This window comes from Xiphophorus maculatus, chromosome 23, assembly GCF_002775205.1.
Source record: "Xiphophorus maculatus strain JP 163 A chromosome 23, X_maculatus-5.0-male, whole genome shotgun sequence".
NCBI classification, from domain to species: domain Eukaryota; kingdom Metazoa; phylum Chordata; class Actinopteri; order Cyprinodontiformes; family Poeciliidae; genus Xiphophorus; species Xiphophorus maculatus.
The window spans coordinates 20,848,736-20,870,776 of record NC_036465.1 but is presented as its reverse complement, the minus strand read 5'-3'; the positions used below and the strand labels follow the sequence as shown (position 1 = coordinate 20,870,776).

At 39.0% G+C, this 22,041-nt stretch overlaps 2 protein-coding genes across 3 annotated transcripts; both read right to left on the bottom strand.

Annotated features, from left to right (window-relative positions):
• Nucleotides 1-180: 180 nt before the first annotated feature.
• Nucleotides 181-8,594, bottom strand: ddx41 (DEAD-box helicase 41). 2 transcript variants are annotated; one of them, XM_023328095.1, is made up of 17 exons: nucleotides 8,359-8,594; nucleotides 7,707-7,802; nucleotides 7,200-7,350; nucleotides 7,031-7,105; nucleotides 6,862-6,922; nucleotides 6,633-6,769; nucleotides 6,471-6,543; nucleotides 6,242-6,395; nucleotides 5,441-5,592; nucleotides 5,069-5,231; nucleotides 3,823-3,954; nucleotides 3,659-3,730; nucleotides 3,485-3,581; nucleotides 3,113-3,262; nucleotides 2,932-3,003; nucleotides 669-779; nucleotides 181-566 (listed from the first exon to the last, which is right to left on the bottom strand). In XM_023328095.1, the coding sequence occupies exons 1-17, from the start codon at nucleotides 8,383-8,385 to the stop codon at nucleotides 430-432; spliced, it is 1,860 nt and encodes a 619-aa protein (XP_023183863.1). In that variant the 5' UTR covers nucleotides 8,386-8,594; the 3' UTR covers nucleotides 181-429. The 2 variants fall into 2 exon arrangements, with proteins under 2 accessions (XP_023183863.1, XP_005795447.1); XM_005795390.3 differs by having other exon boundaries at nucleotides 5,441-5,577.
• Nucleotides 8,595-8,629: 35 nt separating this feature from the next.
• On the bottom strand, nucleotides 8,630-21,757 carry fam193b (family with sequence similarity 193 member B). The gene is made up of 10 exons (XM_023328916.1): nucleotides 21,168-21,757; nucleotides 17,925-18,203; nucleotides 16,996-17,194; nucleotides 14,835-15,044; nucleotides 13,720-14,131; nucleotides 13,447-13,630; nucleotides 13,113-13,346; nucleotides 11,259-12,315; nucleotides 11,096-11,171; nucleotides 8,630-10,306 (listed from the first exon to the last, which is right to left on the bottom strand). Exons 1-10 carry the CDS (start codon nucleotides 21,330-21,332, stop codon nucleotides 10,210-10,212), a joined length of 2,913 nt encoding a protein of 970 aa, XP_023184684.1. The 5' UTR covers nucleotides 21,333-21,757; the 3' UTR covers nucleotides 8,630-10,209.
• Between the last annotated feature and the right edge of the window lie 284 nt (nucleotides 21,758-22,041).

The window sequence follows — 22,041 nt, the reverse complement described above, 5'->3', positions numbered from 1 at the left end:
GCTAAAGGAGGAGTTAAAAATCATCTGCAACCTGTTACAAAAGAAAGGACACACAAGTTGTGTGTGCTGATGTTTTCTTGAGTCCAACTTCCCTTTGAATTATTTTGCAACCACATCAACTTCCTCGTAGAAAAACTCACGACACTTCTTCAATTTTGTACATAATACAAAAAGATCATATAAAATATAAAGGTTTTATTTACAGTTCAGATGATACTAGCAGTATTTTAAAAAAACATATTCACAGCAAGTAACTTAAGAGGAAAAGAAGCAAAACAATCACTTTTGTCTAACAGACCTAGAGGAGGATGATAAAATAAACTTCCTCAATTCAGAGACATTACATGTAAGTGTAAAGTTTCCACAGAAATATTTTCACCTCCATCAGGACAACTTACATTCTTGTAAAAAACAAAACAAAAATAGTATTTAAAAGTCCATCGAGCTATGAGCCAGGTAGTCTTTCCGACCGATGTTGGTGACCTGCTTGGTCTGCATGGCCTCCAGCTTGGGACAGTCGGTAATACGATGGCCGAGACCACCGCAGAACGTGCAGCCCCTCTCCCCTGGGAGGACACAGCAGCAGGACGTGTTAGAATAAAACCGCTAATGCCGCACGGCGGCGTGAGGTGACATGGGTTCAGAAATGTCACAACAAAGTAGCTCACCTCCGATGTCCAGCATGGTCTCGTCGCCCGTCTGGAGCACCTGGAGGACCGGGGGAACCTTCTGTTTGGCTTCGACCAGCAGAGCTTTCAGGTCCATCAGCACAGACTCGTCTGTTAGGAGAGACGAGACGAACGCTGCTGAGTTCAGCCGTGAAGAGGCCAGCTAACGTCACAAGTTCTTGTCCCCGGAAGCCTAGCTGGTTTCACCCTGCAGTTAACTTTTATCAGCTCCTCCATGTTGGTCATTACTATACTTAAATACAGTCTTTGGAGCATTTGTACTTTATTTGAGAAGCATTTCGTTGTAAAACTTACTCCATTTTACTTTAGATACTTATTCGTCCACCGTTATTGCTCTAATACTCATTACTACTGTCAACCGCGTTTGAGTAGTTTGCGTCTATTTTGTCCCACTAAAGCATGAACATACAAATCTGACATTAAAATAGAACCAACTTACAGGAACTAGCCCAGCTGATATTTTGCATTTGGTGAATGCCATTTAACTTTACTTTAGGAGCTTCATTTTCTAAATCGGCTTGTGGTGAACAGATTTACTTTGTTTACCCTCATCAAGCATTTCCTCACAGATAATGTACAGAAAATAGTCGCTTGGGCAGCAGAGTTGGGTGGTTTTTAATGTCTGGATCCAGTTGCCACTGGAGGACTAACGTCCTAAGGCAGATGAAGATTTGGTCAGGATGATTCGGCAGCACTTTCATTAGGTCTTATCACTGTATCTTGTTTACAATTTGTCACTTTTTGTCAAGTTGCAGTGACCTTGTAGCATTGAAGTTTACATACACCGAATAAAAGTATAGAAACACGTTTTTTCTTACTGTCTGACTCTGAAGTTAAATAAGGCTTGTTTAAGCTCAGAATGACCAGATCTACTTCTATTTACTAAAGGCCACCATAGTGAAAAAAAAGAATGCGTCAGATTTATTTACTGATGTCTTTAAAATCAGAAGTTAACATACAGAAAGATTACTGTTTCTTTAAGCAACAAGAGAAAGCCCCAATGACAATGTCATGGATTTGGACATTTCTGGTTCATCCATGGGAATCATTTCCAGATGCTTCCAGGTGTTGCGTTCATCCGTTCAAAGTGTAACATGCAAGTACAGACGTGCTGGGAACGTCCAACCGTCACACCGCTCAAGTTTGGTCCAAAATGTGCAAACTGACCCCAAAATTAAAGCCAAAACCCTTGTGAAGATGCTATCTGAACCTGGTAAGACAGTGTCATTCTCCGCAGTGAAATGTGTTCTGTACAGACATGGACTGAAAGGCCATTCAGTGAGGAAGAAGACTTTACTTCAAAAGAAACAAAAAAAGCCAGACTGCAGTTTGCAGATGGACACGGACATTTTAGAGACATGCCCTGTGATCTGATGACAGTAAAGTGGAAGTGTTTAGCCATAATGACGTCCAGAAGAAAAAACAGGGGTATTGCTTGTATCATTCTCACTAAGAATTACGTTGTGGGGCCGCTTTGATGCAGAAAGAACTGGATTTCATAAAATAGATGGCATTATGAAGAAAGACCATTATGTGGAAATATTAAAGCGACAACTACAGACATCATCCAGGAAGTTAAAACTTGGGTGCAGACTGATCTTCCAAATGAACAACACTGAGCAAACAGAGAAAAGTGGCTTAAGGTCAACAAAGGCAATGTTTTGACGTGGCCACCACAAAGTCCTGATCTCAGTCCTATGAAGAAGTTGTGGGCAAAAAGCATGTGCGAGTGAGGCGACCTACAAAATAGACTCAGTTACACCAGAGAGGGAAGAAAACTCAACAGGTTTGACCCAAGTCAGATAGTTGAAAGGCAACACTGCCAAACACTTTAAACGTCTGACATTAAAGACATTAATACATCGCTGACACACTTTTGCCCTTATTTTTATGACATTTAGCCAATAGAAATAATTTGCTAAATAACATTACGCAAATCTATCAAGCAGAGTGAAAATTATATTTTGCTTTCAAAATATTAAAGGTTTTGAAACTTCTTTGTTAAAGTGTCTGACACAAATACAAAGTGTGATTCTGCAGGTGGCGAAGTTTAATGCAGAGCAATCCTGGAAGAAAACCTATTAGAGGCTACAAAACACTTGAAACGGCTACATTTTACTTCTCTACAGTAAAGATGGATGGAGGTACAACAGATATTGGTAATATCTGCAGCAAAGTAAAAGTAAAGGAACAACAATTTTGAGGATAAATAACTTGGATAACAAAAGCAATGTTTCCTCACCACAGCCCTTATTGATGAACGTTGTGGCAATACCGGTCTTGCCTGATCGTCCGGTTCTTCCTATTCTGTGGACTAAGACAACAAACATTTGATAGAGAGGCATTAGAGAAGTCCACAACCAACTGCATAATGTGACAATCTTGTGTAGTTAGATTCATTTATCAACATATATCCTCTTTACCGTAGTTTTCTATCTCCTCAGGCATGTCGTAGTTCACTACATGCTGAATAGCTGGAAAATCGAGACCTTTAGATGCAACGTCTGTGGCAACTAAAACGTCTTTCTTCCCTTCTTTGAACGCTTCTATGGCTTTAGTTCTTTCTTCCTGATCTGCAAAAAGAATCAACAAATAAAACCTTAGTTTTTACACCTGATTAGTGACTGCTTCACACAACCTTGTGACATTTGCGAGAAGGGCGACATCTGCTGGTATTAATGAGGAAACACAAGCAGATTTTAGAAGAACATCTCATGCAGGGTTAAACACTCCTTCATTCACAGTTTTTGTCTCCTAATAGCTTTGCATAGCAGCATCAACATAATTCTGCATACCTTTTCCTCCATGTATGGCTACCGCCTCCACTCCCTTAAGCAACAAATATTCATGGATGGCGTCTACATCGGCCTTTTTCTCAGCAAATATCAACACCTGTCAAAACAAACAGTGGCTTTACATATATTCGCTTATTTTGTCAGGATGTTTGCACAGTAAATTGAGATTCTTACTGGAGGCGGGGTTTTCTGGAGGCACTCCAGCAGGTACACCATCTTGGCCTCCTCTTTGACATATTCCACTTCCTGCATTGGAAAGAAATAAGCTCATGAAAATCTTTAAGATGAAATCTGTGAGAAGATTTGAGAAGCTTTACAGCGACACAGAAAAAACGTACCTGGATTACATCCAAGCTTGCAGCTCCGGCTCTGCCCACGTTAATAGTGACCGGTTTGACCAGAGCACTCTTGGCAAAGTTCTGGATCTTCTTTGGCATAGTAGCACTGAAAAGTAGGGTCTGCCTTTGTCCCTAGAATACACGGACAAAACACACATATATGCACACACACAATCAGGAAGGCTGTTTTTTTTTTACAGATGGAGAAAATAGTCTGCATCAACAGATTGAGTGCAGCAGCTGGAACCCACAACGTGGCCAATTCTAGATGATTAACTTCACTTCCTTTGAGCTTTAGGAGAAAAATTATAACTTAGCAATGAAACGCAAAGAAGAAAAAGAAAATTCTGGAAAGATCCAGAATGAAAACACAATTTAGGAAAAACAAATTTATTCCAGAGAAATGTCACCAGAAAGCACGTAGATGTTTCTACATAAAAAAAAAAATACTTCTATTCAGTGACTAAAATATACAATAAGACACCCAGATCACTGAACAGAGGAACATGAAAATTGCAACAACTGCACTGTGATGTGTGTATTGTAAAACAAACACTCCAGATTTGACCACTCGCTCACTTAAACTACACTTGCCCAGGTCACTTCAAAATGTCCTAAAAGGATCTTTTAGCTCGAGCCAAAACTGTCATTTTTTTCCCCATGCAGCTGGAGTCCTGGAATCTCCAAAATGTGACTGGTTTAATGGTCCAGACAAGTGTTACCATCAAAAAAGGCTTTGAGAGTCTGTCAATATATCAAGTATTTCATAAATAACTTACAAAACCAGGAAGCATTTATGGCAATCCAGAAAGTATTTACAGCAATTCACTTTTTCCATGTTTTGTTATGTTCCAGTCTTATTTCAATTTGAACTAAATGAATCTCTTTCCTCGAAATTCTAGTACATTAGGCCACAATATCCATTTAACTTTTCTTTTCCACAAAACCCCTTTCCTTTTAATCAGTTAGGAGCCCAAGTCCAGTCCTCAAAAACTACTGTCCTGCAATTTTTAGACATATCCCTTGTCCAACACAGTTGAATCAAATGACAAAATTCCCTCCTCAGCAGCCATTTGTCCCAGTGGAGGCCTGGCAACGAGCCATTCATTTAATTCAGGTGTATTTGAGAATGGTTGCATTTGAAAGTTGCAGGAAAGTGGTTCTCAGGGACCAAACCTGGACACGCCTGATAACATGTGGATGGTCCGTTCCCCAGCATCGCTTATTCACACCACAAGTGCCTCACCTTAAAATAGGAAAATATGGTCCGGATGTCTTCTTCGAACCCCATGTCAATCATCCTGTCTGCTTCATCCAGAGCCAAGTAGCGGCAAATGTCAAGACTGACCATCTTCTTTTGTAGCAGGTCCATCAATCTTCCAGGGGTGGCGACCATCATGTGGACGCCACTGAAAACAATACAAAAAAATAAAATAAATGAAATAAATCCTCAAAAGCAGGTAGCTACTCTGCTTTTTGACGTTACACTTTGTGACACGGTTCATAGGAACCCTTTCTTGAGATTCTGTGTTTGTCTCAGAATGACGTAGCTGAACACTTCCAAATGGCACAGTGAACAGATTTTTCACCGCTGAACAAGCCAATCAATCTTACTTACTGTTTCACCACCTCCATCTGCTCCTTGACAGACATTCCTCCGATGCAGAGGGCTGTGCGCAGCTGAGGAGCTCCTTCCTCTTCCAGCAGCTTGCAGTAATACTCTATGATGCCATGAGTCTGCCTCGCCAACTCTCGCTGGGGGGGAGAAGGCTGCAGATGTTTTATTGTATGACAAGTAAAAGATTTTCCATTGCTTATGTAATTGAGGTTTAAAACTGAAATAATATGAGGGGACTAAGATGTGCAGCAAATTTTGGTCTGAAGAAATCAGAATAGTAGAGATGGATTGTTCAGGCTTTTCGTAATTGATTCAGATATCTTTTTTTTCCCAGGTGTTTTAGCTGTTGATTACAATTTATCTTTTCAAAGTAACTTTTCTTTTTTGAAAGCATGCGGTTCTTTCACATAAATACCAGAAAAATGCAACCAGTTAAAGTACGACAATATTTTTACAATATAAACTCTCTGAAATCAAGCCTAACAATTATTTAGACTCAACACATTCATCTTCTGTTATTGCTGAATAATTTCTACTCACATTTATAATGGCCAAAATGATAAAAGTTGTCCATTTCCATTGTTATTTTACTTCCATTCAACTTCATTTGTTTGCGACAATACAATGGGCACATTTCCACTGAAATTCTTATTTAAAAGGCAATTTGCCAAAATTTGGCTTATCAAGTACAAATAAAAAACATTTTCGAAGTCATTTAATCAACCGGTGTTTGTCAAGTAAAACATCAAATATTTCTCTCGTTTCTTCAAGAAAAAAAAGAAAGAGTCTGGCATGACTTACTGAGGGACAGATGATGAGTCCATATGGTCCCTCTCTCTTGAAAAAAGGCAAACGTTTCTCCTGCTCAAGGGAAAACATGATGATTGGTAGAGTGAAGACCAAAGTCTTTCCTGATCCCGTGAAGGCGATGCCAATCATGTCTCGACCTGATAGACTACACACAAGCACTGTCAGTTCATAAACAGTTTTCCATGCATTAAATCCTAACAGAGATCATCACATCACTTACACTGTGGGGATTCCTTGTATCTGAATTGGGGTTGGATGGACAATCCCCTTCTTTTTTAAACCTTTTAGAATTGCTGCAAATGTAAAGACAGAAATATGTTAACAGGGGAGACATAAAACCACAGAATGCAGTTTTAACGTGGGAGGTGTCGAGTGGTGTCACCTGGCGGAAACTTCATCTCCCTGAAGCTTTTGATGGGAGCAGGGATGCCTTCTCCGTCCACCAGGATGTGGAATTTCTTCCTGACTCGCTCATGTCTTGTGTTTGGCATATTTAGGATGTATCGTGGTGCCTTCCAGCTACGAATGAATAATCAGTCAAATGAGCCCTCACCACCAAAAAAAATAAAGTCCAACAAACACAAAAAAAGCTTCATTACGTAAAGCTTCACCTTGTTTTAATTGGGTCATCATATATGATACCTTTGGCCATTTCCTTTACAGACATCAGAGCTAGAAGAAAAGATATAAGTTTGTGCAATTAGTTCTGTCATCTACACATTTCTCAATTTCACCACTGAATTACTCTGACTTCTGAGGGTCTTGGTTGTGTTCATGTACCTCTGCCCTCAGCCACGCTTTCCAGAATCTTCTCTTCCTCCTTCAGCTGTTTCTCTTTTGCAGACTCCTTACGAGCTGCATACACAGACAAGTAAAAACTGTTACAGATCCCTTAACGTAAAGACAGAAAATAGAGACAAGTGTTACACGGAGAAGCTCTGCTCTGAACCTTCTGCTTTCTCCTTGAGGTGTTGATGTTGGTCGAGGAGACTAACATTGGAGCGTGGACCAAGGCCCTCCTCTTCATCCCTTTGCTCCTCTCCGCTATCCTTCTGCTCCTCATCTACGGCCTTTCCACGCAGGCGTAGCATCTTCTGGAGCTGTGAACATTCAAAAAGCTTGACTACATACTAACTTAAAGTACAACTGCACAACATAAAGTTAAGTAACTCAAAATATTAAAGGCCTAACAAACCCTTAATATTAATTTACTCGACTTTGACGAAAATTATCCCCCCACCCCCAAGATTCAGATTATTACAATAATAATGAAGTAAAATGATGAAAATTATTGGTGTGTGGTTTCATAATGGGATTAATATAAGGGGGGGAAATGATTTAATAAATATTAAGAAAAAAGGTTCATGTAAATTAATTTGGTCACGTGGAACAAGAACCTAAACATTAAATTTGTCACTTCTTTGTTTCATAACATTACTAATGCAAGATAACTCACCATTTGCTGTTTCCTAACTTTGACTGGAACATATGGGACATAATCATCATCCTCCGATCCTTCTGAGCCAGACTTTTCTTCACCTCCATGGGATCTCTGGGGGGGGGGGAGGGGAGACAGATGCCATGATAATTCAAAAATAAAATTCTGAGAAAAATTTGTAAAACTTCATTGTGTCTGAATGATTCATTTCAGAAATTTAAATTCATATTAGCGTGGTATATAGACAGTTGTTCGTAGTGGCCCTCATTTTTGTAATTAAAGCTGGTACCACGAACATCAACCTTCAAGTCTCCAAGAAATGCTCTCTGACATAAACACGCATCTCAGTTTTAAATGTCACCACCGTATTTACATTAAAATAGAAGCAGACACTGATAATCGTATAGCCTTCGAAAAGCCTAAATTGCATACATAGCACGGCTACCTCACTTTGTAAGGCCTGTGTTGATATAGTTTAGTTTTAATACCTGCATCATATTACAAAAATGTATTTTTACACTTTCTACGTGATTTTATTTACATTTAAATGTACTATATTATGTGAAATTATGCTAGACCTTCACTGATAGAAAAAACTGTTAGCATTTTCATATTAGCTTTCCTTAGCTAGCTTCACCCGTTTAGCCCCCGCAGTTTGATCTTAACTTACCTTTCGAGTCCGATTTTCGGTCTCCATTTTATCTAATATTTACGTAACTTTACCCTGTATATATTATAAGTTAGCTACAGATCATAATACAACAATTTAATTGATCAACTCCTCCTGTTTACGCAACAGAAACTGCTAGTGTACGGAACGCCAGGCGGGTCAGATCAACCGGAGCCACATCTTCCAAACAGGCGAGACAGCGGTACGGATACAGGTATGAGACAAAATTAAAATAAAAAAAAAAAAAAAAAAAAAAGAATACCACACCTGATTTTGTCAAAACTGTATTGTTTTAATCTTTCCGAACGAAAGATTTTTTTTTCACAGTATCAAAAGTGAATTAAAAAAAGAAACAAGCCAACATACACTTGGCTGTTATTGGTATAGTATAAATCTACATTCGAAACATTAAGGTAATCTTTTCTAGTTGAGTATAACCTGGAAAGCATCAGAGATGTTACATTAAAAACAGAATTTCAGCACAGATTTAAAATAATAATTAAAAAAATCATCCATCTTCATGAAAGCCATCAGGCAAAAACATTGATACTGGTGTGAAGCCAAAGGCTTGTGTCCTAAAGGTCTGTTTCTATTATTTTTGCCAAGAAAACACTTGGGAGGAGGGCGTCAAGTTAACAGTACAGGTCAGAGCATAATGAATGAAAAATGGAGCTCACACATATACACAAACAACCCTCAGGAAGGTAAGAAAAAGACTCGAAGGGGCCAAAAATATTCACTCAGTATGTACAAGCATTTAAATTAACTGCAACAAACAATGCGTTTCCAATGTTGGAGTGAACATTGCACAGTGCGCTGCCAAGCAGGGAATGAAATAGCAGTTTAGAGAATAAGCACTTCATGGCAAAGGGGTTTCTTCAACACATAGTCTCAGAGTGTATTGGATTTCGTAGTTCTTCATAACTAACACCAAAGAGGGACCGACACTGAAGCAACACAATTTTCCAATACAAGATAGGAGCAAAGAGTTTAGTTCCTTTTCATCATGCACAGGGATGCATCTGCAGGGGGGTAGGAGGGAGGGCTGATAGAAATCACATTTATCATGCATCCCATTGGCCAAATGTAAAACAAAAACTCAATTTAATAAGTGACAACATGAATATTATTAGTGTTGCTCTCATATCTATTGTTTTAAAAAAACATGCTGTATTATTTTTTTCAATTTCATAACAAGAAAGTCTAGCAGGTAGGTCAAGTGAAAGGTAGATTGTTGATCGTAATCAAGTGTAGGAACAAGTATCCAATTCAGTGCCAGGACTGACTTCAGTCTCTTTGAGACTAAAAGCGGCACATCCTGTTTTATCTGTAACTTAGGATGGTAGCTGTGTTTTCTTAATATTAGTTCAAAATATTATATTGTGCTCCATTCTGTACATTATTAGCATATTTGGATTAGACTGCAGGTTGTGATGGATGATAAGCACCAATTCCATTTGACTTCATTGTAATTCATCAGTTTAACAACGTTAAACTTTCACAGATTTGTGATAAAACCATTTATTTCATGTAATTGTTTACATACTACATACGTAAGCACATGGATGCAGTTGAATCAACAGACTTTTCTACGGTTCTGCATCACTCATTCAGTTCACGTTGCATTCATAGCAAAAGGGTAGAGTTGGCCTTGAGAACGCCAAGTGGCTTAACGGCCACGAGTCGCTTTTCAGTCTTTTTAGTGAAGAGCAAGATTTTGAAACCAGGGTCCCTTGGCTTTATCAGGAGAAGAAAACTGGGAATGAGAGAAGGGCTCAGGCCAAACCGGGCTCTGTTGAGAGAGTTTGTGATGTGAAGAATTTTTTTCTCCCCCTCTGAATTTCATCCAAGTTATTGAGCTGCATTGGAAGGAACCTTTTTGAGGCTGAAGTTGGACCAGTTCACTGCTACTTTCTGGCGAGTTTGCTTTGCTGAGTCAAGACAGAACCTATGAGAAGCAAAGATAAAAAAAGCTGGATTAGTGATGCAAATAAGGCTAACACTGACAGGTGTGAACAGAGAAATCAGCAGATGTTCAACTCGAACAGCCTCTATGGGTTACTAGATGGATCAAAACCCAGATCTTTTTCTGATAACTTAAGAGCTACCAGTTCACCCAAACAGCACTTTTCCATGTGGAATTGCTTACTGACTGAAAAAGACTCAAATGTAACTTTTACCAGAACCACTGAGTTCTTCAAAATGAAGTTAGAAAATCACAGAAATGTACAGTGGTGTGAAAAAGTGTTTGTCTCCATCATGAAAATCTACTCTTTAAATAGATAACATAGTAAAACAGACATGTTGGGTTTTATTCATTTACCTTTTGTTCAACATACCACTATTGATTCGAAAATAACACAACCTTTTAGAAATCTCAGAGTTAAAGGTTTACAACCCCTTCCCAATTTTTTTTATTTATTTATGCTAAATCTGCCAATTGCTAATATAGAATAGTAAATGGCTTGTACTTGTCTAGTGATTTAGCTAGTCCAGAGGACTCCACAGCACTTCACACTACATTCAGTCAGGAAGGAAAAACTATCTTCAATACTGTGCATTTATCATGCTGTTTTTTTCATAAAGAATAAAATGACAAATGGCAAGAATTTGCATCGGCAGCTCCATTTAAAAGCTTTTTTAAAGCTTTATAAAAAAACTAAGATCGGAATCTGAGCTCAAAATTCTGTTTAGTGCATATATGGTTTCAACTAAGTCACAGCTGTATTGTGATTACCTTTTAAAGTATTCAACTTCCCGATCAATCTCATCCATTTCTGTGGGATCCACATCTTTAGGGAGAAATACATCATCTGAAGAAGTGACATAAAGATGCAACATTAGATGGGAAGACTCAAATTCAGCATAATGTGGTAAATACAAAGCTGTTGCCCCCGTACCAATAGCACTGTTGGACTTTTCTCCCTTATTCTTGTTCTTCTTATTTTTCCCCTTGGGTTGTTGCAGTGGAGGCCCATTTAGAGGAATGGAGGTGGGAGCTTTACTCTCTGATTCCTGCTCAGATCGGCCTCCTCGGGTCTCCATGTCAGTTTTCCCCCTTGGTGCACCCACAAGGCCGTTTGCTCCATTTGACACATGTTTGGACGGCCTCCCCTCCTCCGTTTTCTTAGGCCCATTCCTCTGGTTGTCCGCTGGCTGCTGAGGCTGTTTGCTCCCAGCCTTTGAGCCGTGAGATGCCGTGTCTTTAGACTCATTGGTTTTCTGTGCTTCGTTCCCAGAGGCAGCTTTGGTTGGTTTGATAGAGTTTTGCTCCAATACTGACTGCTCCTGTTTTAGCTGCTGCTTTTTATTCTTCTTCGACTTTGCGCCGACGTTTCCAGTGCTCTTGGGATCAGGAGCATCCTCCTTTGATTTTGCCGTCGCTTGGGCTGGCACCTGTGGCAAACTGTCAGATCCAGCAGAAGTGCATCTTTCTGGGGAGCGAACTATAGCGAGCTTTGAGAGACTGCTTGTAGTGTGCAACCGCTGGGTGTCCTTTGAAGCAGCACTGACACCTGATGGGGTGTTGGCAGCAGCGTTGGGAGAAGAGGACATATTCGTGTCCTCCCATCCGTTAACCAGGTCCAGGTGGCTCTTAAAGCTTCCCAGCGAGAGAGGAGAAAGGTCCAGGTCTATCTGCTGCAAGTCAGAGGAACCGTTGAGATGGGACAGCAGGTGGTTTCCCTCCAATGTAGCCGCCTTCTTGGGAAAGTCATTGACGTCCAGATTGAGGTCGTACATGCTGAACGAGGCCCGAATCGAGTCTTTGATGGTGTTCTTTATCTCTTCTAGTCGACTTGTGAGAAAACTGTTGACTCGCTCAAGTTCCAGCTGAGGCCAGTCAAGAAGCCGACTGGTTTCAGGGCCATCGGGGATGGGCTCATCTACGGGCTCCTCAGGCGCACCGGACTGGGGTTCACTGCCAGCAGAACCCGTGTTAACCTGCTGAGCTTTTTCCTGCATCATAAGAGGAACAAATTCAGGAGCAAACTTAAGTACAAACACATACACACAATTCAGAACTTCCTTAGAGATGTTTGTATGCACTAATCTACATGAATGTCATATTGATCCTGGTTTTTTGATTATTTATTGAAATTGTTTAATGTCGCGGTGGCAACATTAAACAACATTATAATTTGAAAACAAAATTGAGATGCACAAGTTTGAATTTATTGCAGGTTAAAACTATTTTAATTATGATGTTCAAGAACAATACAAGAGCCAATGTGATTTCATTTTATCACAGGTTTGAAGATGCTGGTTCACCAGTGCACACGTCCAGTTAAACATCAACATAGGTTGGAAACGACTTGTCCAAAAAGAATCATCTGCTCCCAAGCAGACACCTTCAAGCTCAAATACATTTTGCAGGCAAAACTATATTGAGCACAATGTTTATCTTTTTTGGCCAAGATCACAAGAAGTATGTTTGGCGGAGTCAACTTAAGTATTAACAGTACTAGGATCACTGTACCAGAAGTCAAGCATGGTTGAAGCTCGTTAAAATGTCCTTGAAGTCCAATTTTATAATCTTAAGGCCAGAACTGTCCCAAATCACGGTTTATCAATTTTTTATGACAAAATTAAATCTGAAGTTACAAATATGCTCATAATAGACTTGACCTTTTATTGCCGGACAAAGATTTGAGCTTTAAGCTTTAAAAAAAATCATATCTACAGTATTTGTTTTGTTTAAAATTCACAGTTAAGTAAAATTATTTGTTTAGCAACTTTTTCAGAGGTCAACACACCTTTTTCTTTTGTTTGTGTCGAGCCCTCTTGGCAGCCTTGGCACTGTTGACTGGTTTAGGCTCCGAGCTGTTTATGAAGTCCAGCAGCTCGTCAACGTCCCTGTTGTCAATGGCACTGACTGCGGTCAGCTCTGCATCCTGACGCTGTGGCAGCTCCTCTTTACGTCGCGTTAGACGTGAGCGAAGCTTCTCTCGGATCTCAGCGTAGTTTCTGCTGGTTGGTGCAGCTGGAGGCTGTAAGATGTTAAACATGTTTAAATATGACGCATGTTTGGCAGAGCAAATGCTTTCCATTTCTTGCTTTCTATCTCAAAGGAAGAAAAAACAAATCTACCGCATTGTGTCCAAAGAACTCGCAGTAGCAGCAGTCACAGTATTTCCCGTCCTTTTGATTGGTTGAAGAGGAGGCACAGGAGCTCCTCTCAGAGCTGCTGTCTTCATCCTCACCTTCTTCCAGCTCAGACAATGGGTGGCACAATGTCCCATTTGTCACTTTGTGCCCTTTACATGCCTGATCCCTGCAAAAGACCCCCACATAAATTGTTTTTTACTTTCAATAAATACATAAATTTTCTAATTTCACATAAACAGAGACACCAGTTCTAACCTGCAGGCTCCAGCCGTCAGATGCCCTACATTTGAAGCGGCCACAGTTCCCGGGTTGTGTCCGTTACAAGAGTGGTTACAGCCCATTACAGACGTTCCTAGTTTGCCGTGTTGTGTATTTACCGCAGGAATGTGGGAGTTTTTGCATGAACTGGGTTTATGAACCGATGTTGGGCTGTCTGGACTTGGGGAGTTGAGTTTGGCTGTGGTGTTGTGGAGGTTTGGTACCAGTGGGGAGAAAGAAGTCTGGGCTGCCACGCCAGTGCCGCAGGACGAGGTGACGTGGCCGTGCTGTCCGGAGTTTGGCTTTGGGGGCAGGAGGGAGGAATGCTGGGAGGAGAGACCGGTGGGACTGTTGGGCGGTACCGACAAGTCTGCATGTTGATGGTGGTCACTGGGATGAAAGGCTTCCCCTGGACAAAAACACACATTAAAAATTAGCTCTAGGGTATATACAAGGATTGACAGCAGGAATTAGAAATGAGCAATTCCTGTATGGGCTTCAAAATAAATTACATCTCTGGGACATTTTATGTCGCTACAATGGATATGTTTTTGCATGTCTTATGTAACTTGGGAAATCAAAATAGTAATAGAATTACATTTGCTTAAGATAGTGGTAAATTAAACTCTGTTTTTTTTTAATAAAAAATATTTAAGAATATTTTACTTAGTAATTTTTTAGTCACATAAAAATGACTAAGTAAATCTTTTTGGGATACAAAGAAAAAAACATAACTTAATTAGTGGCATAAAGTAAAATATTCAGTTGGATAAAATTAAACTTTCCATCATATTTGTTCCTAAGACAAATACAGTTTTTTAAAATTTATTTTACCAAAAGGTTGTACCTGATCAGCAGTTGTTTATTTAAGATAAAGAAAAAAACTTTACATGCTACTTCCAGTTAGCAATCTTATTTGATCAGGATAGTAAGCAACTGTACAATCTGATTGCTTTCGCTCTAGAAAACACCCAAGAGATTTTTCTTTAAAGCCCTTTAAATTACCCTGTGCATGAATAAAGTCAGAAATTGAAAACTGGCAACAAAATATTTCATCGGTACGTTACTACTTTTAATAAGACTACTGACCCAAACTAAACAAAACGAAATACCTGGTGGCGTTGGTCGACGACACATGGTCTTGAAGTGCTTGGGTGTGGTCTTACAGAGGTCTGCTGAGGTAGACTGGGAGTTCCCAGCAGAGGATCCACTGGAATTCTGGGATGACGGGTGACTGTAGGGACAGACTTTAGGACTTGAGGTTTTTGCCGATTTTCCAGGTGCTTCGTGAAGCCCCCGTTTTTCGTGACAGGCTGTTAGCCCTGTAAATAGAAACATGTCTAAAATATCTCAGATAACAGAGGGCTTAATAGCTGTTCATTTCCATAGTTCACACCGATCAACACATAGAAACAGGAATAAGCATCAGACCTTTTGGTGTAATTGAACCATCAATATCAGACAGAAGCATGTAGAAGTCTTTCAGGATTAGAGTTTGTTTTGTGAAATCGTCTCTTTTCTTTGAGGGGATGTTTAACTATCCAATTATAACTAATTTTTATTGCTCCTACTAAAAAACAAGCTGACAAGTATTTTTTGACACTTTTCGGTCCAGCTGGTAAATCTCTTTGAATTACATTTTAAAGTGTTGACCTACTTATAACTGAAGTAGAAAGACACTTCAGATGTTGACATGTCTTGTTCCTTTCTTATTTATGTTGTTCCATTGGTGTGTCAGTGCTCTGCACCCTTTGCTTCTTATTCACTAAACAATTAAACCTTTCAAGAATGACATGCGACTTCATGATGCATGCAAGCATCATTTGACTACTTTCACTTTCCAAGTTTAAGCCTCAATCTTACATTACCAATTCAAATTTTCTTTCCAGATCAGAGCTACAGGTCCTCTGGTGTATTTAAAGTAAACTCTACAACGAAGTCTCAATGAAGTCTTAAGTAGAACTATTTTTAACCAATCTGAATAATAAACTGAACTTGATTGCATTGTTTGAAAACAAGGATCAACTGCAAAGCATGCAGTTGACATGAAATCTAATTGAATTGAATATAAAAAACAACAATTACATTCATGTTGTTTTTTTAATTTCTAGTCTTTTTTTTCTTCCATTGATTATATTTCTAATTTGTTCTATTCAACACTAATGTTTACTTTTTAGGAAACTACCTGCTCTACTCTTTATTGGTCAAAGTGTTTTGTGGCTTTTTAAGACTGTCGAAGTGGAAACATCTTTTTGCTGCCTACTTTTAACAAAACTCGTAAAATTCAAAAACCAAGACAGGTCCCTGACAAAAAAACAGCTGTTTGAGCACAGCTTCAAATGTCTAACAACTTTGCAAGTGAAGAAACATGGGTTCATTTTGGGGCTAAAATTGAAGAGTTGGTTTAGACACAAATGCAAACGCATTTGTGTACTTATTTGATACTCAGATAATGACTATGAATTGTCGATAGGTCAGAACACAATAGTAGATGTCACCAGTTCTGCAAGACTATTAAGAGATGATATGTAGTTTGTTTTTGAGTAATTTATACTGTGCATTTAAGAAGTTTACTCTTTGGGATTATGTTTTATTTTTGAAAATTTTTGAGGAGCAATAAACTGTTGGTTCTATTCCTTTCCAACCATTAAAATGTTAAAAATGATGATCTTGTCCATTTAAATGGTTTTCAGTTGTTGAACAAGTTTAAGACAGAGCAGCTTCTGCGTCACACTCTGATCAAACCTTCACTGCCCGACAGATTATTGACATTCTTTAAGGTTCGATACCAATTTAGGACAAACTAGGTTTAATTCAGCAATTAAACACAAAGATTTTTCCTCAACTGAAAATAAAAAAGTATCCAACATACCATTTGTCTATGCCAGAGAACAGCATTTAATTTTTCAGAATTTGACCTAGCGATCACCAATCACCAGATCAAGTCTATTTAATTTATTGGCTGATCAATAGTTGAGTCACTACTTCATCTTCTTTATTTTCTTATGTTAACACCATCATTCATTAATAACTCAGACTAAACACCAGCCTACACATGCAGTAACTTTGTAGTTATCATTTTACCTGCAATAATTCTGAGCCAAAACTTTATTTTATCCTTCTTTAGGTGTAGCAGAGCAAAGATGCCAACCAATAAAATTCCATTCAGTTTCTTCTGAACAACACCACCAACTCAACATCTGGATCTTAAGCCTGGAGAAACCTTCATCCATCACCGTGTGTGTGTGTGTCATTGATGCCTTTGTTCCTTACCTTGTGATGACAGACCTTGTGAGTGCAAAGAAGTGTTGTGGTTGCAGTTCTCGCCTCCGTTGGAGTGGGCCGAGTTCCAGAGACCTGACAGTTTGTGGGCCGACAGGAAGGAACTCGGGTCCCAATCTACAGTACTTTGCTCCGGGTAACCGTTCCCACAGCTTTGGGACTTACAGGAGGAAGAGTGTGACAATGGTACCTAGTTTGAAAGAAGCAAACAAAACAAAACACCAATTAGTTACTCATCTGGCCTTCTTTTATTGACTTAAATCTTGGCAGTAAAAGAACCCGACAGGAGAGTAAGATAAAGGTCAAACAGCTTAGAAATGCGTTAAACTATTTTAATGAGAAAAACAAACGGTAAAAAGACTGCTTCTTGTTTTTTCTAACGTTTAACACATTTACAATTTGAACTGGAAGTGCACACGTTAGACTTTTTTCTGACATACCACTATCTGTTTTTATTTAAGGTCTGAGCAGCTAATTATGAGTTTGAGCAATTCCACTTTTATTTTTCTCAGGACAAATAAAATAGAAAAAATGTGCTGCAGGTTCCATGTTAGATGTTGTTTTGCATTCAGTGGAAAACTAAAAGAAAATACTCGATTATGCCCAACTACGCATCAATTAGTTAGCTGAAAAAAGGACATTTAAGTGCATGCTGTTGGATGATGAATTATGGACCAAAGAAAGATGGGAGTTCTTAGTTTTAATGCATTCAACAATTAGGGGAGTCAAATCAGTCAAATCAGATGTTTCAGAACCTGCATCCCCATATGAAGCAAATCAAAAACAGGTTCTCCCAGAACACATTAGTAATCAAAACTTATTAATCAAAACAATCAAACACATTATCCAAATATAAGAAAGCAGGAGTAGAGTAAAACTTCGCCTGAGCCAAACCGTTTAATTTTTTTTGTTTAATGTACCGATGAGGGCTGCTCCTGCGTGCTCCTTCTCTCCTCCTCCTCCACACTCTTGCAGCAGCTCTGACAGATCCACAGAGGGACCTCTCCCAGCAGGGACTGGGACAGCGAGGGCACCGCGTCGGCCAGTTTTCGACCCGGCGCCTCCCGCAATAAGGCCTGGGAAAGTGCAGGCACCGCGTCGGCCAGCTTCGTCCCGTGGCCGGCGGGAAGCCCGTTGACAGAACCCGCTCCCCAGTCCTTGAATTCTCGATGGCACAGCAGGCAGCAGGTGTGCATGGGCTAGGTAGATACAGAGAGAAAGAATGTGATGACTGTTTAAGATCGAATGAACTGTGGGATTGAAGCCTGATTTCATGTGGCGCCATAATAAGCTTGAACCAATTTGAAGCCGGGTGAATATAAATAGAAAACTTCTAAGCGTCAGAAGAGTTGCTTGCTTTTTACTTGGCCTAAGAACTACTACTGAGTCTTTGTTTGTTTTATCACTTGAATACTTCCCTCTTATTTATTCTTCTCTTTGAGACCCATAGTACTCAATGAACAGACAGCCACCATTTTCTTTTTCCTTCATATTGTGATATCACCATTTTGCTCTTTTAAAGGCAGATATAAACAATAATAAGATAGATATTTCTTGCAATGTCTGCACAAAACTCAGTTTGCTTTAAAACACCTAAAAGATTTGAACCACAATCTAAAGGCAGCTACAAAATGTCAATTTTAAGTGCCATAACTGGCTTATTACTAAGTGTAAATGAACATTGTGCTTAATAATGGCCCTATAGTGTCACACACTTGACAAGTTAATTTGAAATCATATTGCTTAGTATCACAAGACAGACTTCAGGGGCTCTGGAGTGTGTAGGGCTTTATAATCTGACTGGCCAGCAATTTTAAATAATGCAAAGAGTTATACTAGTAAGGAGCAAAGTCTTTTTTTTTTTATTATTTAAAATTATTGGAAGGAAGATAAAAAATTAAAAAAAAACAGAAACACAACTGAGTGCTTTATTAGAAAAGTAATAAAATGTTTCTTCGTGTTTCAAAAGGATAAATGGAACATCATTAGAAACCTTTCTGATGTCATTATGATTTAAATCTAAGAATTATGTGAAAAAAATAACACTTACCAGTTAATATAGATTTTTTCTTAGTTGATTACAACGAGTTATATCTGCGTTCAAGTAGTCTCAGATTTCAGAGCAGGGAGTCACCCCTGAGTTAGAGGGTTCTGGTTGCAAGAGGGAAAACTGAGGGATTTGCCTTTTCTTTTGGCACCAACAACAACGAGCCTATTTCTTTCAACTTCCTGTATTCAAACACGAAAGGAACATATTCGCAAATAGATATTTTACTGTGTTGGCCTGGTTTAATGAAGTGCTAATAAATGGTAAATATGGGCAACTGTTACTACATTCTGTGTGCATGCAGGTATATAAGATATTAAGCTCAGAGTTTCTTCATCAGCTCCAGCTTTTCTGGTCCAAAGATTGACTTTAGGGAGCATTCTGCTTGTTTTCCTGACTCAGAACTTGGAAAATACAAATTCTGAGTACAAAGTGAGTGGACAATTAGTACATCACTGTCAACGTAAATTGTTTACAGCTAGGGTATCTTACCTTCCGGACCTACAGTACGCTGTGCATTATGTAATCATTATTTTTCAGCTGAGTTTATTGCTTCCCTGCAACATGGGAGTCATAGTTTAGTCACGGGAGATGAAACACACTTTCACAAGTAATAACTAAATCCTCTGCTAGAGCTACTAATCACAGAACAAATTAACCCAACAAAAAACAGCACTTAATAAAGAATACACAGTTAGGAATTAACTGGACATATGTGCACTTTCCAGAGCCTAAAACTTTAAAAATGATCTTTTTGACTTTTTAAAATCTTTCAGAAACCCTCTATAAACACTCTGCAGATTCATCAAGTTTAAGAATAATGTTACGGTTTTGCGAAAATCTGTTTAGATTATCAAAAAGGCTTTGAAACTACAGCACTAAACATGAATTTGACCAACAGAAACCAGAATAGTCAGTAAGGAGATGTAATGTTCGGTTTGTTTTGAACTGTCTATGTGGAGCTTCATGGCATAAGAAGTATTTTAGATTGGTTACATTTTTGGAGCATTAGATTTATCCGATTCCACTCACTGACTCAGTGAAAAAAAGAAAAGTAGAGACATTGATGACCATAATCGTGGGGTATCAATAAACTAACAAATGTCAACAGAAGTCAACTCCAATTCTGCGTATGTATAACACTGAATCACATGATTATAAATCATATATAGCTAGACATAAGTTACATCCATGCCACAATATATGTTTAATGATTTATTTGTAAGAAAAAAATAAACAAAACTACATGTTATTGTTTAAAAGAGTCACATTAAGTTAAACATGTTCCGTTTTATTGTTATTATATCTTATTATAGTAGTTAAAAGGGAAAACTGATTATAAATAAATATTATAGTTTTAAAGCTTGTTCGAAATTTTGAGTGTAACTGACCCAGACTCAGCAAAATTCGCATCAGCTGGAGTTATGTTTTATAATTTAATTAAAAAAGAAACAATGTTAAATTTGAGTCATATCGTGTAGTTTTGACATCGTTTTACATGCTCAGTGCAAATGACGGTCTCATTAAGACATAACAAAATGATGCGTTTACAGTTAAAGTTTCCACCTCCCAAACAGATCATAAAAAACAAGACACGACGAAAAAAAGAAAGAAAAATCCTAATGAGATTTGGCATAATAATTTTTAACCCATTCTCTCCTGTAGCCCGGTGGGCTGCTAAGCTGTTAGCTTGTGCTTGCAGAGCGCTCCTGCACATAGGGATGAAGCACGTTTGCAGCACACTGACTAGCCTTGAGGCTAACGCTAGCTGGGCGGATGAAGAGTTTTAAAGGCTGGAAACGGGACGACCTGTCCGAGGTACAATGTCACCTGTCCGACACAAGAGATGGGGCTGCAAAGCTCCCGGATTCTCCTCCCTCAATCCAGCTTATGTGCTGACCTGCACATCCAAGGCGATCAAGCTCCACATCCACGACAAGTACATCAAGTGTGAAATAGCTTTCAAGTACGGAGCGAATGCATTTGATTTTACCTCAGCGGTTTTCGTTAATTAAATTTTTAAAAAGAAAGAACAGTACGGTTCTGTTTGGATTAGCAGAGTGGAGAAGGAACACAGGCCGAGCAGTCTTTACAGATGGGTTGCTTCTTTAGCTACCTGGTTCGCCCTGGTGCTGGCCAGCCTATCCAACCCAGCATCTCCTCCTCCGCCGCCACCGCCAGCTGCATCGCCGGGAGAGACAGAGCTCTTCGGTGCGGGCTGCTGTCCAGGCACAAGCTCCTTCTGGCCGACCCCTTGTTGCTTGCTTTTCTTCCTCGCCATTACTGTGGTGTTTGCGGGACGCTTTGGCCAAGTTTGCACCAGTTTCAATGTTTCTACGAGCACACTTTCGTTTCTTCTCGGACCTCAAAATGTTCTCTATCTCCTCCAGTCAAGACAACAGTCAATATGGCGGAGGACTGGCACACTCGGGGGTTCAGAGGTTAAAGATACTACTGGCAAGAAGGCTTCACTTCCAACCGGTGAATGAATTTGCTGCAACGTTCAGTCGGTGAAGCCAGAGATCGCCATGTTTAGGGAGGGCAAAATTATCTTTTTTTTTTCTTTAGAGTATAATTGAAAATACAGCCCTAATTCCGAGAATTTCTTTTATTAGAACGCATCGTTAATATCTATTATAATAGCATAATTCTCACAAGCATGTATAAATTATTAAATCAGATTTAATATATATAATGAAAGAACGAATGTGTCAGCTACGATTTTGTTTAACTGGAAAATAACCATAAACATGTTGCTTTAGGTTATTATTATTATTATTATTATTATTATTATTGTTGTTGTTGTTGTTGTTGTTGTTGTTGTTGTTGTTGTTGTAGGAAACAGATTTATATAGTCGATAATTATGTAAAGTTGTATGATTTCTGCATGTGAGAAACTTAAAAAAAATTTAGTACTACTACAATTATTGCCGTAAATACGCGTGAAAATGTTTTTATTATGCTTGAGCAAATTAGAAACGAGTACACGT

What these genes read in the sequence shown, in the direction of transcription:
- ddx41 (XM_023328095.1), bottom strand. Translation starts at nt 8,385, where the DNA reads ATGGAGACCGAAAATCGGACTCGAAAG. An exon ending in AAGTTAGGAAACAGCAAATG is followed by an intron (nt 7,351 to 7,706) that starts GTGAGTTATCTT and finishes GAATGTTCACAG; the next exon opens with CTCCAGAAGATGCTACGCCT. An exon ending in AGCCATACATGGAGGAAAAG is followed by an intron (nt 3,263 to 3,484) that starts GTATGCAGAATT and finishes TTCTTTTTGCAG; the next exon opens with ATCAGGAAGAAAGAACTAAA.
- fam193b (XM_023328916.1), bottom strand. Translation starts at nt 21,332, where the DNA reads ATGGCGAGGAAGAAAAGCAAGCAACAAGGGGTCGGCCAGAAGGAGCTT. An exon ending in AAAGTCCAACAGTGCTATTG is followed by an intron (nt 11,172 to 11,258) that starts GTACGGGGGCAA and finishes TCACTTCTTCAG; the next exon opens with ATGATGTATTTCTCCCTAAA. An exon ending in GAAGTTGAATACTTTAAAAG is followed by an intron (nt 10,307 to 11,095) that starts GTAATCACAATA and finishes TGCTTCTCATAG; the next exon opens with GTTCTGTCTTGACTCAGCAA.